The 17,321-nt window shown below is 28.9% G+C and overlaps 2 protein-coding genes across 2 annotated transcripts in view; one reads left to right on the top strand and one right to left on the bottom strand.

Annotated features, from left to right (window-relative positions):
• LOC136795478 (structural maintenance of chromosomes protein 3 homolog) overlaps positions 1–17,321 on the bottom strand; it is a gene marked incomplete in the record, with an annotated part of 49,868 nt that overhangs the window by 1,638 nt on the left and 30,909 nt on the right. Inside the window, 4 exon segments of the mRNA XM_067046173.1 lie at positions 1,553–1,616; positions 1,825–1,969; positions 4,733–4,841; positions 5,643–5,842. Of these exon segments, the coding sequence (XP_066902274.1) occupies positions 1,553–1,616; positions 1,825–1,969; positions 4,733–4,841; positions 5,643–5,711 (387 nt within the window).
• Positions 11,431–17,321, top strand: part of RhoL (Rho-like) — a 98,571-nt gene continuing 92,680 nt past the window's right edge. Inside the window, exon 1 of the mRNA XM_014423954.3 lies at positions 11,431–11,556. Within this exon, the coding sequence (XP_014279440.1) occupies positions 11,554–11,556 (3 nt within the window). The 5' untranslated portion in view covers positions 11,431–11,553. The remainder of the gene's footprint in view (positions 11,557–17,321) is intronic.

Below are 17,321 nucleotides of genomic sequence, written 5' to 3'. Positions count from 1 at the left end.
CTTCAAAAGAACAACAAATTCATAGTCATTGATAACAGCGAAATTTTTAGATAATTATTATTTAACCCAGCCAAACGGATCATAATTTCAAATGCTTACCCTTCTATACCCTCACGAGACCATAAAAAATGAACTCATAAGCTTAAGTTATAATTAGTCTTGCTGATGCATTTGCTCAGAGCATGGTACTAAGACCCCAGGTTGGTCCATATACTCAGTTTCAGATGTCAGGTTAATATCCTGAGGGCCATACTAAACTTCCATCATCTTTATTAATAAAGCAGGACAATGTCCTTAACGAATAATTTTTTGTGAAGACACTTGCTTTATTTCTAAACAGCCGGGCCGTATATCTACTGATGTTCTTGGGCAGGAAAAGGATGATGGGATTCCAGATGCAAATAATAAAGAAAAAGAAAATACTTTAATTAATTTAAATTCTAAATAGGTAGAATAAAAAAAAGCAAATAATGTGCGCTTCTTACTGGACACTCCTAATCATATGTTTTCTAATAGTAGTATCACCTTGGATTGTTAATTACTGAAATATGTTTAAATCCTTCTAGACATTGGATGAGGAAACTCAATTACATAATTCTACATATCATTCTTCCCATAGTCCCTTTTAAATATGCACTATAAATTAGAAATGGTTTGTGCCCCAAAGGTAGACAGGCATATGACTATCATTGAAAAAAAATGTATGACATAATTCTAGCTTGCGAGTGTCCTGTGATAGTTCTCTCCTTCCCCCCACTAAAACTACCTCCAGATCTGCCTTTGGGTTTTGGAAGAACAAGTGTGAATACTCCTAATGGCAGAGCACTGCAGGCCCAGTTCCTCATTATGTTCATTGACCAAAATCATAAGAATGAAAAACAAAAAAAAAATTGAGAACCAAAGTTTCTAAATATATGAATAAAGTTATAAACCATATAAACTTTTTTTTAAATAATTAATTGTACAATATAAGTTATAATTATCCTGGATGAATCTCATATACATACTAATGTCATGTGAAAGCCTATGCAAGATGTCACGGTTTCAATTCTTGACACCCTGCATTTTTTGAAAGTTATTTATTAATTGAGCTAAGATGAAGGAGAATATGGTTAAGATAACTTTAATTATTAATTACGGCAAAATAATCAATGTATGATTGAGTTAAGATCTTTTACTCCTCTCGCTCAGTTATCTCAAAGATAACTAAGTAGCTAATTTATTACTGAAGTTGCAGTGACATCAAAAAAAGTTATGTCGAGTCGTAAGGGATTACATGTGGCTAACCACCCTATGCCTCAATAAATATCAACTGCGAACATAATAACTACAGATTCAACACACCTTATTTTGTTCAAGGTTGTTAGATTACAGGATTCTTTTATAAATAATCCTCGTAATCGTGTTAAGAACTATTTTAGTTTGGGATATTTTTATTGTTTCTTATTGTTTTCTCTGAGAACAACACATCAAATACCAAATTTAAAACTGTTACAAATTCAAAGATACTAGTTATAGATTATAATCATAATAATACTTATTTGGACCTTACGTGTAAGCTTCGTTCTTTCTGTAGCCCTTCTACTAGCTTAATAACATTCTGATCAAACATTGTGCTAAAATGAAAAAAAAAAAAAAAAAAAAAAAAAAAAAGAAGGTATTATAAATTAAAAAATAAGATGGTATTATAAATTAAAAAATAAGAAGGTATCCCTAAATACCATCTAATAGTACTGAATAAAGCTAATAACATTTAGTAATAAATAATAAGTGAATTAAATAAATATTTCCTTATTTCTTCATAAATAAGTAATCTTTATTTACTCATCAAAGTGAGCTATTTTTTTAGCTTCATCTGATAATTTCTTGACATCATCAACACTTTGTTTTAAAGAAAGATTTTCATTTTTCCACTCAGCTTCTTTTTCACAATATTTCTCCAGCCTACAGTTGGAAGCATTTAAATAACCTAAAAAATGTAATTAATATAAAACAATCAGCCTTTCCATAATATAATTAGGGGTGATATAATATTTTTAATTACTTTTAAAAATTTTGATAAAAAATATATTAATATTTAGTGCATTACCATTGATACTTATAAAATTAAATGCATGTTTTTTAGAAATAAAAAATGGAAAAATTTCAGTTTAAGAAATACCAGAATATATACAAACAACACCCAAGTGACAATTATCTTAAGATCTTTTGATATTTTACAGGGATTAAGGAATTTTAAGCAAGTGTTTTAAATCATGAACCTCCTTTCTCCTATTATGCCTCCACTTAGAAGGTAATTTTATAAACTTCAAACAAGAATTGTTTGACTAAAGTGATGAAGTTATTTCATTGCACCTGTAAAATTAAGTCACTGGCACATCATTAGACTGTGAATAAAAGCTTTGTTACGTATGTAGGAAAATCATGAGTTGAAAGTAATTTTTAAAATTTAACATTTAAATAAAATGTTACCTCCTTAAACGGCAAAAGAATAGAAACTCATAATTAAACCTGATAGTAAACCAATCAGAAATTATTTGATGTACAATTTTTCTTTTCTGTCTGCATGTAATCATTTTTATTTAATAAAATGTTTTTATTTCATAAATAGTGATATGTACAATACATATTATAGATATGGGATAAACCCTAATACATTTTGTTACAACCAAATACATATAAAATATATTTAATTTGCTGGCAAAAATAAACATGAAAATAAAAGCAATACTTTTTGAAAAATTAAATATCATTGATAATGTTTAAAGTGTTATATGATCCTTTTCCTTATGTTTGTACCAAGTTTTTTTTAAAAAAAATAATTACACAGTTATTAGAGAGGATAAAAAGTTAAACCATAATTTCAAAAATGTATGAAGTAGTTTGTATATTTTTCTTGTTCCAAGGATATACTTAATTCTGAATGCAACTTAGCTATTGAAGTGTTTTGCAAATAATTTTTAATAAATCTCAGGTAACTGTTTTAGAATACTTAAGTTAATAGAATAATTGAAGCTTCATATGGGACGTAAGTGTACTAAGATAGGTCTTAGAACTGATTTATGATGAATCAATTTATTTCTTGGACATAGTTTACATTTTTGATTAAAATAATTTTTTACATCATTTTCCAACTTTTATCTAATTTTTAATTAATATGCTGAAAAGGAGTTTATTGTTAAGCATTACTCCTGTGTATTTTGTGTAAGAAATTGAAGTATCATTTAATCCAACCCAGAGATGGGCCGGCACATGGTTCCATTTTTGGTTTAATGGTCCACAAACTTCTTTGGGTAAGGAATTACTGATTTAATAACATCAATAATACTACTGAAATAGTTGTAGCAATAGAATTAAAAAGAAATATTTTTTTTTCCGGGATGACTGACTTGTAGAATACAACAAATTAGATTGAAACCAATAAGTTTTCAATTTATATAATTTAAGAAATTACATTTCAGTTATAAAATATTTAAATAACATTAACCTTATTGAATGGAAATTTGATAAAATGGTGGATTTTTCTGGAAAAAGTAGGCATATTGATAAGAATCTGTTATATCCCATCACTGTGGCTCATATCAGAGACTCACGAGGTAATGAAGCAAGAGACGGATCATTACTGTTCAATAGTGTAAAGAACCCAGAATATACCTCTATCAATGAATTCATTCATTTGATAAAATAAAAATAGACATGAGAGCTAATTTTCTTTTAATCCCTTCTCTTTATATTATCATTAATATAAGGATAAAATTTTGAATATTTAGTTGTTCATATATAAACGATTATTTTTTATCATACCATATATCTACATTATGATCAAAAGAATTATCATATTGTCATCATTTCATCTCAATTAAAAGTAAAACCATAAATGTATTACGTTCTACATCTAAGAAAGCTGTTTTAAAAATGTAAACAATTTTTTAAGCATAGTAAATGTAATTGTAAGCTATTCTTTAGTTGTTGTTTTTTTAATTTATACAAATATGTAAATTAAGAAACTAAAATGCATTACTATTAATCTTGTCACATAATTGAATTTTAATGATAATTTCAAAAAATCAAACATTACTAAATGATTTTAAATCAAATGCTCCCTAAACATTAAAAAAAAAAGTATATACATTACAGCAGTTATTCTAAGAGTGGTTAAAAATATATAAATAATAATTTTGGCAAGCCATTCAAAAAAGGAGAATAATTTAATGTAAAAGTATACATCAATATTCCTATGAGGAGGTGTTCGGGGCTACATTCGGTAATGATACACCAATAAGTTAAACTTATTTATTAATGCTGATGTTTCAACCTGAATTTCAGGACTGAAAAGCAAAACAAGACAACAACTTTAATTCAGAGAAAAATAAAATAATAACAAAGAAACTTGGAAATATACATGGCATTAACTTCAATGAATAATTCTTACCTCTATAAAACTATATTTTATCTTCTATTAGCATCACCTACCATCTATTTAATTTATTTTTGTGTATATTTCCAAGTTTTTTTTATTGAACTATCATATTGACCGTAGACAACTAAAAAACATCTTATCAATATTACTATATTAATTCATAATTTAAGTAAGATAACCAGCAACTAATTTAATTAAGTTTCTAATATGTTGGCCAATTAGGTTTGAAGAAATTGTAAATATGTTAGATTAGTACATATTTCAATCATATTAAATAGGTTACTAATCCTCCGAATATTACATGTACCTTACCTTCTAAATTATAAATATTTGTAGTCAATTCCTCCAACTCTTTTAAATTTTTCTCAGTTTTTTTGCAAATATTTTTATACTCAACTTCCAATGTTTGTACTAATGAATGCTGTAAAAACAGAAGAAAATAATGATTTGTTGTATAAATATATATCATTATTTTGTTATCATAATGTTAAAAATTACCTCTGAAAAAACATTCAAACAAATAATTTATTGAATTATATAAAAATGTTAAAACAAAAAAATAAAGCAATTTAAAAATAGAGGTTTCCCCACAAAAAAAAAAATCTATAAACATAAAAACTGAAATGTGTGATGTACTTGAAAATTCAGAAATCATAACTAAATAGGAAGCATGTTAATACTACATACAAATGACCCATTATTTTATTTAAAATATCCTTTATGTGCTTTCAGATTCAGGTGATGAAAGCTGCAGCAGATCAACAATTAAATATGATAGGTTAATCAGCATATTAAAATAATTAATAATTATTAATTATTTCGTAATGAGATTCCATGAGTATGAAATACTTTCATGTCCGTTTAAATGTGAAAATAAACTTTTTTTAACGCATGTTAATTTTTTAAAGATGAGTATATGATTACGTACTTTATCAATTTTCATATTTCTATTATAAGAATAGAATATTGATAGTAAAGTAAAGATAATTTTTTTCTTATAAATGCTTGATAAATCAAAAGTAGTTTTGTGTAAGTAAATTACATTGTTTGAGCCTAATTACAATTAAGTTAATAAATTAATAGATTATTTTATAGAACTGTTAATATGAATTCAGATAAAAACATTTGGATAGTAATTATTATTAGTAATGATAATAGTAATTTTGTTTAAAGAAATTCATAATGAATTGCATAGCTTAAACATTATAAATAAAGATACAACCTTCATTAATATGCTCTTTCCCATATCTTTTAGTGCTCCTTGAATGGGGTTCTCTTGTTGTTCAGCCATATCTTTGTTAATAATTATAATAGTTTTAGCCAAAGAATGATATTGGATAGTTGTTCAATATCCACTAGAAGAGAGTTGTTACTTTGATTTCAGTGCTACCAACATCTTTTGTTCAACTCAAGTATGTTGTTACATCACTCTCTCTCTCCCTCTTTGGAGTAGCTTTATAAAATATAATCATCTAAAAGAAAATGGATAAGGACTAATATAATTTATTTTTCTATAAGTTTTAGAATTTAAATTTGCAAAGGAGTGTATACGCCTAATTATTTGTAATGAATTAGTTTTTACTCCTTTCATTTTTAGGCACTGAAAAAAAAAAATGATTTCATTGTGTAAAATGAACATACATTTGAATTATTCATCATAAAATAACGTCTCTATAATAATTCCAAGCCAATAATTTAGTTGAAGGGCAAGGTTTTGAAAAGAGAAGAACGAACATTTTCTTGTGCGACGATCTGGTAACACTGGTGTACCGCCAATCTCATACATGGAGGCGCGAAATGGTACCGCCGTGCAGGATATAACTATTAGTGTTCTGTCTGTCTATCCATAGTAATTGGTGCAAATCTTATCTATAGCAGTGTTTTATCTAGTTTGAATTGCTCATTGTTTACCACAATTCTTATACTATTTAATCCAGGTAAGATTAAGTTATATTATAATTTGGAAAACTAATTAAGATGTGGACTTTGTATTAATATAAACACAAACCATATTTTTGTCTTGCCAGTTAACTGTTTATTTTATTTACCCGCTATATTAGTAGAGTATTGTTGTGGGATCTAATTTAAGATGTGAAATTTTTGCTAAATCACAATCTTTTGATGAATCAAATTGTAATTACATCACTTATATATTGGTATAAATATTTGATTATATCGTTTAACCTTCCAACTTCCCTCATCATTTGGTGGGTCGAAGAAAGAAACAACCAGGGCCCTGTTTCATTATGAAAGCTAATAGTATTAGTTGATAATACAAGAGTAAGTGTTCATAGTACAATTACTAGTGTGGTAATAATAATACTTATTTTTTTCATGATAGGGATGACTATTAGTGATATTACAGGAATTAAAAGATACTCAAGTACAAGTTACTATTTTATAAGTCTGTGTAATTGAGTTAAGATAAATCTACAAGACTAATAGTATTAGTTTGTACTTTATTATGAAACAGGGTCCTGGTTATCAAGCGCGATGTAATTCAAATTTAATTCGGGATTACAGGGTTGGAGACTTACACCAGGACCATTTTGGGCCGTTTTATTAGAACACCTGTTTTTATATCGATGACTAACTTCATAGTAGAGCTAAGTACATTTTCACTAACTTTAGGAATAATACAATTTAATATTCTAGCTTTTAGAAAAATTACAACTTTTCAATCATTTTTTTATTAAAAAGTAATCGACATGTTCGCTATTACCCCGGAAGTTGATTATTTTTGCATGGAATTTTTATTTTATGGAGACACTAATAAAATTAATCTTTGAAACTAGTTCATATGTCAGTCATTAAATGTTTTAAAAAAACACTATAAAAGATCCAAAAGAAGTTCATTTGACAGTTACAAGTCCTACATTAAATATTCTAAAATAGCCTTATATAACAGTTTAATTTTTTTTTAAAAGTCTGTGATCGACTTCAATCGTGCAAAGCTACTTTTTTCTCTTATGAACTATTTCATACCATTCTTGGTTTTGCAGAAACAATTCTTTACCATGAAGTTTTTATGGAGACACTAAAATGAATAATCTCCGAAACGAGTTCATGTGTCAATTACAAGTTCTGTCTTTAAATGTTTAAAAAGATATTATTAAAGCCCCGAAACAACTACTAATAATAAGAGAGTTAAAAATCTTATGCTTAAATGTTCAAAAATGGCCATAATTGATGGTTTAATTTTTAAATATTTTTTTTGACTGATTTTATTGTGTAAAATTCCTTTTTATCTTTTTCATTGTTATTTATTAAATAATATTTTTGTTTATGAAAAAAAATTTTTTTTTCTCTTATAAATAAAAAAACATTTTGGCTATTTTATAAATTTTGTTTACGATATTGCTATATACCGATTTTATTTACAAAATGAACATTTTTTAATCTAATTTTCACGTTGAGAAAGTCTAATCAGATTTATTTAAAAAAGAAATTTTTTTCCGCTTTCGCAGTTGGTCTAATAAAAATAACTATGGGATACCAATAATAATAAAAAATTATAGCCAAAATGTATCTGATCTATAAGTTGTATATATGACACTTCCTATAAGGCCGATATTATTTAATTTTTCTTTGAATTTATGAGATTCATCACACAAACATACAAATGGAATATAAAAAAAAAAAAATAGAAAATTTCGTTTGTGCACTTTTTTCACCTGCATATTTTTGGGGATGTTGCTTAAAAGTGGTTGATGATCAATAAATGTATATGTATACACAGACACATAATTTTGATTTTATTTTAGTGGGTCATAATAAGTGGTCTATCTTTTGAGGATGCTATTGATTTTCTAACCTTCAGTTCTCTAGCGCACCTATCCGGAATTTCCTGTGGAATGGGGTCCTTTTTTTTTTTACGGATTCTGGTAATATATCAGAATTTTATACGAATTTAAACCGGGCACATTTTTGATCCAACGGGCCTGAAGACGTAAATCGCCAAAAACAAAAAAAAATCTGTTTTTGACGGTTTGCGGGAAAACCGTTCTCCAATTCAAAAAACTCAAAACTACAAAATCGTTTCAAAATTCAATTTTCCCTAAGGATCCCGATCATGATCATAATGATGATCCCCGGATCATCATCATAATTCTGGCTTCATAATCATGATAGCCATTTTAATCTGCTCGACCGGTCGAGGTAATTTGTCACCAAAACAATTTTTGTCTTTACGTTTTTACACTTTATTCACGGTTTACGAGAAAATTGTCAAAAACCGTAAATCAGTGTTTTCGGTTTTTTGTATATCCCCTTTCAGAATTCATAGGTTCAAAAAAGTGTAGTGCATTTACTTAATATCAGAATCCATAAAAAAATGACATCATCCCATTGGTTATTTCCATCCCTTACCTAAGTCCCTCTAGAATATAACTAATTCAAAACTAAATAATGTATTTCCTGTTCCCTCTTAGTCTCGGAATAAACTTGTTCTGGATTAATTTTATTGCACAGTATATCTTAGGTAAATTATATTATGCGGTCACTAGTATAACTTAAGAATAACTGGTAAGCGAGGGAGGATTAATCAAGAACTAACTTTAACTCTTGGCGCACCTGGGAGTGCTTAAAAGTAAATCATGAATTCACTTCTTACTCTTGAATGACTAAGTAGCGTTTTTATACTGGTGGAAATGATTATATGTATTCCAACACATTTCTTCTTGACAAAATTGTAATTGAAGGCCCTGAAAGAAAGGAATCTCTTCGTTTTCTGCTGAATCCTTAATTTTTTTTCTGGCCGTAGGGAATGGTTGGTTAGGTTCGCACAACATCTCAGTTGTGGAAACAGCCGTAGAATGTTAAGGTTAGGGTTATAAAATAAATAATAAGACGACTGTAGCGTGTTAAGCTTATCTTGTACCTGAGGCACTTTTGGCATTTACTGGAGCATATCGATGGCCTCTCATGATAAGTTCATAACTGGCTTTACTACCTTATTTTTCCAGTTAGATTAAAAAATTCTTATCTGACAGGCACATCGGTTAATTTAAAGCCACTGAGCAGTCAGAAAAGAAAGTTTTCATTCAAATTCTAAAGAAACCATTTCGGAAAAAAATCGAATGTGGGGTAGTCGGTATATCCTGCCTGATGTCATATTATCTTTGTCATTTTCTTGAGGATTCAGCGCTTTTAATAAAGATCTTAATTAGGCCAATACGATTCTTACATTTTTAAGTTAAATTTATGATTTTGATACTTAGTCGAATGCTCATTGTAGTATAGAAAAGCAGCCGGAAGAATGGGCCTATATGACATTAGTAATTCTGCAGTTTAAATATTTAGCTATTGTTATTGCATTCCTAGGATCGGTTAATCTCTTTGTATTCACCTCTTTCGTTTTCATATCTATTTTCTAATTTTTTTGATTTTCTCAAAAACCAATATAAAGATTTTAATTAAACCCGATTTATCAATGTACAATTTATTTTTAATATAAGATAAGTGTTATTCTCATTGAAAAAGTTTAGTAAGGCTTAAATTCTGACTTTTCGAAAAAACAAATCTTCTAAAATACCTTTCGTTTTATTTAATTGAAATAATCAACCGTCTCTGATTGTTAATTGTAATATGCAACGGATAAATATGAGATATGAAAGAATTTAATAATTAACTGAAGAAGAAAACTTTTGATAAAACGTCTATTCTTACCACAGTCCGCAACCATGACAAAAGACCTATCTCTGAAAACTTTTATATCCAGCTAGAACATTTTTCAGTTAATTTAAAGACCAAAAACAGAACTATCATTAGCATATTTCCAAATATTTAATTTACTTTTACAGTATTAATGTTTTTTTAAAGTATTTGTCGTCACCTTTTATATTTCTTACATTTACCCATCTAAGTAATGTCACTTGAAGACATATTCTTGGTTTACTCCGGTTGTATCACCATCTATTCCAACATACTTTTTTAACTCAGAAATTGGCCGCAAACATGCACCATTCAATACACTTGGCTTTTTCATCTTCATCAGATTGGTAGTTTTTTTTTTTTTTCGTTTTATTTCATTTTCTCATCTTTCTTTTTACTACACCCCTTCTCCTCCTTTACTCTTTTCTCATTACTTCTACTTTACTTATCCACGTTATTATGTTCACAAGATGTTATTGTCATATTTACAAAGTACTTATTTCTGTCTTGTGAAACTTTATATTTTATTTGTTTGATTATAGTATTTTACTTACAAAGTTCATTAATTACATTATTTTCTTTCTCATTTGTTCCATAACAAATATTTTAAATAATTATTGTTAAATTAAAATATTTATATTTCTCTATTCCTTTTGGAATATATAATATAACAATATAAAGGAATATATAATAACTTTATATTTCATTTCTTTAATCTTGTTATACGTTTTATTTCCCACTTTTTTTCATCATTTTATTTTAAATCATTTTCATTTTGTACATATATTTACTTACTAGATTTTCATAAGTATTTTATTATTTGTTTTTTCCTCTTCCTATTTCAATATCACTTTTCTCATACGTTCTTCTTATAATACATAGACTATACATGCCCTTCAACACTATTTATGTATCTATAATGTTAGTTATTTTCTAATCATTCTGTAATTTTTTTTATTCATTATAGTTGTCATCTTGTTTTTTGTTCTCAGCCTTGATGGGGGCTTGAAATTCTGGTCGAAACATTGCCACCGATAAATAAATTTTTACTTATTTATGTTCTTCACCGATCGCTTCCTCAATCATCTTCTCATTAATATAATTTAATTTAACTGCGAAGATTATAATACCAAATTTTAATAGAAATTCAAAAAGCTATATTGTAAAAAAAATATCTTTAACATTCGTATGTTAAAAAGAAGTGTATACACACATATATGCATGTGTATAAATGTATACATACACAAAATACAACTAGTGCATTACGGTGGGGTTGGGTGCAAAGGGCGTTGAATCATGAGTGAAAACTGTGACGTTACGGGGACTCCCCTCCACTGTCAGTAACTGTAGCTGTAGTAATCAGTCGCGTGGAGACCTCGGTACTGTCAATAGTGAGAAGTTCGTGTGTTCAGTCTTTGTCTGTGAGTGACCGGAACAAGCCTTCAACGTCTTCGTCTCAAGGAACTACCTCTCTCGAGACAATGGTCAGTTATTTATTATTTACTATTTTATGCATCATTCACTATTAATTACTTGTTAAGGTTTTATTGTAAATATTCAGTGATTAGATTTAAGAAGAATAATGTCTTATTGTACATTGTAAGTGATTCCGATTAGTCTTTCGTGTAGATCTTGTTTAAACCACGATAGTTTTTTAAAAAAAAATTACTGAATAGTAGAATTAATATTAATTAGTTCAGGATATGAATGGGTAACGAATTCTTCCATTTTTAATTTCAATTTCATCAGAGTCATCACGGACGAATGAAGATATGAAATTGTAGTTCTCAGAAGTACCATTCTTCGAATTCCTCGATAAGACATTACATCACTGTCAACTTCAATCGGAAATGCTCCATTGATTAAAAACATGAAATTTTATTCTTTTAACAATTTATTGTATTGTCAAATTTTCTTCGTCTTACAAGGAATAATAATGGAACTATCTTTCTCTGATAGAACTCATCGTAATTTCCTTTTACCTTATCACAGAGACAGCTGCTTCTGAAATAATTCTTATCAAACAGTGGAACACTCTTATCGTCAAGGTGAGGTGACAGAACTCAGCGCAGTTATAATCAACATCAGTGCGATCTGTGTCGACGAAATCTCAAAAGATTTATTTATTATACCCCAAAAAAGCTGCTAGTTTCGCCGCGATCCCTGCTTAGTGTTATCTGCCTGGTATTAAATTTTATTACGGTTTTTGGCTGGGGTTTCCTTATACGTTAAAACGCAGTTGTCATTTTTTGTTGTTGACAGTGAATAAACCAGTGGTTAGGTCGAATATCGTAACTTTTCGGAGAAATTTAAGAATCAGGGGCGTATTATGTCGGTAAGCTGAGTAATCGGATGGTGTAGAGGCCGAGGTGTTAAAATATCTCAACTTACAGCTTTTCGAACTGACAATAAAGTTAAAAAAACAATTCTCCATTAAATAATTTAAGTTGAAACTTTGGGAAGGGAGGTACTATATTTGATGACCTTTGGCTGTTTCAAGAATTTTCAACAGAGGTATTTCCTTAAAATCAACTTTTTCTATCCATTAGAAGACCCAACTCATTTTTATGATGAGTACTACTGTTTCATTGGAGGTACAGATGTATTTAACTTGGTTTATGTTTTAATCATCGTATCATTAACGCTACGAAGAAATGCTTTTTACAGCATACTAATAACTCCTTATACATAACATAAATATTTTTTTAGAAGAAGATAGTTGACCGTATGAAGTAGATTGTTGGAAGGTAGTCGAGGTGGCGGCCAATAAATGTATCAAAATAGTAAAAAAAAAATTTGGTGTTAACCAACGTTTCGCCCCATTTGCAGGGCTTCGTCATGGCTGTCAGATTGAAAGAGAGATGACGACTGTAATGTAATTTTTTTTTATGACTATAACAATGTTTAGTTACTGTACCTGTTATCTATAAATTTTTATTTTGACAAGATGATTTTCGATGCAATACCTTCATAAAGAAATAAAATATATTTTTATATCCTTAATTGTTCCCTAGATAAAGTCAGAAACAAAAGAGGTTAAGAAATAGCAATTGTAAAATTCCAGCTTATTGTTTAAAAATTGATTTGAGGTATGTTATAAAACTTTAGAACTACCTCGAAAAATGCAAATTTTCTACTTAATAATCTTAGCTCGGAGGTGGATTCAGAAATTTAACTTTTGAAGAGGCGCAAAAAAAAAAAATATATATATATATATACATAGAGAGAGAGATTATTTATAAGGCCAATGAAGACAGGATACAACTGTTTTACCTGAAATTCAAACCACGGCCAACGATATATGTCAAGAAAAATCAGCTAAGAAAATTAATCAGGGTCAAGTGGGATTTGATCTCCTTCAACCCTCCTAAATATGAAGGACATGATATGAAATTAATCCAAAAATTAATGTTTTCTGTTTCTTTACTTTCTCCTCGACATATAAGTAAAACGAGTTTTCTCCATTTCTAGGTTAGAAAAGTTAATTTAGAAATATCATTAATATTATTGTATAGTATTAATAATTTTTTCACTGAATAAAGTCAGAAGTAAAAGAGGCTAAAAAAAAATAGCACAATTGTAAACTACCAGTTTATTCTTTAAAAATTGATTTTAATAATATAATCAAACAATAGAACTACTTCGAAAAGTTGAATTTATCTGCGTTATAGTTATTGTGGTCAGGGAGCTACCGGTATATATTACATAAAACATGGTTACGTACGTTGTACATAAGAAATTTTTTCAAAGGAAATTTTATGTAGGGCTTTTCATCGTTCTGGCCTGTTAAATAAAGAAGTAATGAATCATTCCACAAAACTGAAATTAATTTCTTTAACTATCATTTAAACGATTGTAATTGCTAAATAGTTTTTTTTTTGGATGTATGCTTTTTAATTAATAAGGAGATGTCATATTAACATGGAATTGCGAATAGAGAATGAGGTGCATGAGAACTAGGTTTTGGACGTATGCCTTTGATAACATACATTTTCAAATTATCGACTCCTGAAATTTTCATTACAAACATATTCGAGAGGACCTATGCGTGTCACCTTTAATAAGAAAGTCTATTCAATTCCATCCTTACTGAGTACCAAATACCAAAACTCAATCTCAGAGGATAGTGGAATTTCATGGAACTTAATTTTGTAACTTAGGTTTTCTAATATTGGACAGTTCCTTATAAATATAATCTCTTTCTCTTGGCGCAATAGTTTATTCTGTAAAGAAATTTTGTAATTGTAACGTCTATACTAAATATAATTGTTACAACTCAATGATATTTAAAGATTCCAGTGAGTTTTGACGGGCACTTATTTTCTAGACCCAATGGAATCAGAAGATGCCCCCGTGATTCACCGAGATTAGGGTGACTTATACTATCCCAACCTTACTAACAAAAGGACCCATGTTTAGCTTAAAACATAAGATAAAAAAACTTTCTTTGGATTTCTCCTCATCAAGGTAACCTGAGTCATTGAAAAACCTTAACTAGGTATGCGTCATTCAAACTTCGCCTCAAGAACGCGTCCGTGATCAGCTGTAATCGGGCCAAGTTTTGGTCCTTTTATTTTTATTATTATCCTCTTAGGAGCTGGTTTAATTTGGTAGTAATTATCAAGTGTTTCGTGTGGTGTAGTCGTTTTTGTTTTAATGTTTATGTCTAGTGGGAAACACAATTCTTAATCCCATGTACTTTTTTTCTATTAATAAATGCTTATTATTATAATTTTTTTTTTAAAAATAATTTTCAACAATGTACTTTTTGTTCGTCAGTCGAGGTATTTTCTTTTTTATTTATTTATTTATTGCTATTTACAACTTTACATTATAATAAATTTGGTAAATTTGATCTTAGTTAAAATGCAATGTTATAGGCGTGTAGAGAAACTACCCATTGGTATCACTCTAATGACGTTTTACATTAGCAGGTCTTGTTGCCATCTTCTTTTCAGGCGCCTCGGAGGATTGTCAGGAATGGAAGAGGAAGCAAGGTTAGAAGCTAGTGGGTTTTGCGTGGTTAAGGAGTTTATAATAAAAGGAATGATATCTGGTTCAATCAACAAATCTGGGCTAGGTCGGTTACATATAGAACATTAAGGTCTTTATGTATGATTTTATCTGTGTACTTTACTGTGTGTGCAAAGTAAGGAGTATTGAGGATTTTATTAAGGATTTTAGGTGTTCCTTTAAACATAAATAAGATATTTCTACAAATTTGTTTAATTACAATTTCAAATCATAAAAAAAGTCTTATGAAAACTTTTTGTAATATTTTATTCTGAATTAAATCATTCTACCAACTCAGTTCTATAGTTAACACTCCATTTAAATAAGGATATACATTTTTCTAAATAAGAAGATGATTGGGTCAGTGAAGAACACAAAGAGTTAAAAAAAAAAAGGTATTTATTACTGCCTACGTTTCGGCCAGAATTTCTGGCCTTCATCAGGTCTTAGTAAAAAAAAAAAGATAACAACCATAATGATTAAATAGAATTACAGAAAAACAAGGAACATAAGAAGACAACAGATTATATAGGTAGTAGTATTGAAGAAAATAGAATACTTAATCTTTCGTAGTTCATGTTGTTTTAACATCCAATGATTATCAAATATCTCGGCTGAATATCAGGAAGTGTCAGTTTTATTACGAAGTTAATTTCAATTTTTTTTTTTTTTTACGAGAGCATCAATCCATTTATTCCCTTTAATGTTTTGAACATTTTAAGGGTTTAACATTTGTTTATTTTTCTACATAATTGCCACATCGGTCGATGTACTTTTGAATGTCATACCAGTTCCCCGCCATGGCCTTGAGAAAGCGTTAAACCTCATTTTTATTCTCGTTGCAGCTTAATCACCATTTGGTCAAATTTTCTTTTAATTTAGGTCTGAGTGCCGATGCTGGAGTTTCCGTTGAACTTGCTGCAGGAGAGTATTTTTTTGAGGGGCAGCTTTCAGCCAGTTAAATTATCACTTTTCCGGTTCTGAATTGTCCATTTTAGCATTTTCAGTATTTCATAGTACTTGTAAGCGTATTTTTTAGTCCCAGCAGACATCAAGTCTATCTATCATAACTCGGTTCACAATGCGTGAACACAGACTGACTGCGTTTGAACTATCGTGGTTGGATCGAAGAGGAATACTGCAACTCGTGTGATTGTAGTTTCATCTTAGGTGTACAGTGGAACAGTTATGTTTCGCCACCCTTTACTATAGGTTTCAAAAAGGGGTAAAGTGAAAAATAAAGGTCTAAGTTATCTCAAGGACATGACAGGAAATTAGAGTTCAATGGGTATACAAAAATTATCATAACTTCTTTAAAAATGCAATTAACATAGTGATGATTATGGAATAAAAAATAGAAAATGTCCTTTAAAATAGTGTAAATATTATATAAAATAAACAGATTTTTTTTTTATTAAAAAAAAGAGACTTTTCTTATTATTATGTTGATTTTGGTATGGAATTCAGCCTGTGAAAATTGATTTTTGTTTCGGAATCATCCCTGTTTACAAATCTCAACCGACTCATTCTGACTATTTTGTATGATAACCTACCAAATAGATTGTAATTATCGGTTCGAGAATCGAGAATATAAATTATTAGCAAAGTTATAATAACAATGAAATATTAAATGTTTTGTTAAGATTCATTAAAAAATATCTTTATCATTATTGTTTCTTGATTTAGCTTAGTAGTGAAATATTTATTATGTTGTAACCTAGGCAATATTCAGGCCTCACCTCGTTATATCTGATGGTAATCATGACTCCTTCCCTATTCTTATCTTTCCCATTTCCTCTCTTCCTCCCTTATATCTTCTTTTTTCTGGGTTTTCATTTCTGTCAAAAGATAAGTTCGGAAAACTATAATTCGACTTTTTTCCATCAGTTCAGAAGTCAATTATCTCTTCAATCATCATCATCTTTCAAATTTAAATTTCAGGTGGTGGGAGAAGTTCTTTTGAAATTGTTTCATCACACGATTAGTCAAGTTATCTTATCTACAAGTATACTTTGTTAATAAACCCTTGAAAACGTGATGATGAGTCGAGTGAATTCTAGAACAATCGTGTTTGTTTAACGTGAAACATGTTATATTGCTATTTGTGATCGTGGAATATTCCGTTTGACAAATAACTTTAACATTATATTGAATGAAATTTCTCCTAATGTAGAAATTTCTCCAAGTAATAAATTTTGAAATGATAGTTTTATGTAATTCTGCTTTGATTCGGTAT

Source organism: Halyomorpha halys, unplaced genomic scaffold, assembly GCF_000696795.3.
Source record: "Halyomorpha halys isolate HHAL.00 unplaced genomic scaffold, Hhal_1.1 Scaffold448.1, whole genome shotgun sequence".
Taxonomy (NCBI): Eukaryota; Metazoa; Arthropoda; class Insecta; order Hemiptera; family Pentatomidae; genus Halyomorpha; species Halyomorpha halys.
Note: the sequence above shows the minus strand (reverse complement) of the source record. Positions and strands in the feature narration are given on the sequence as shown.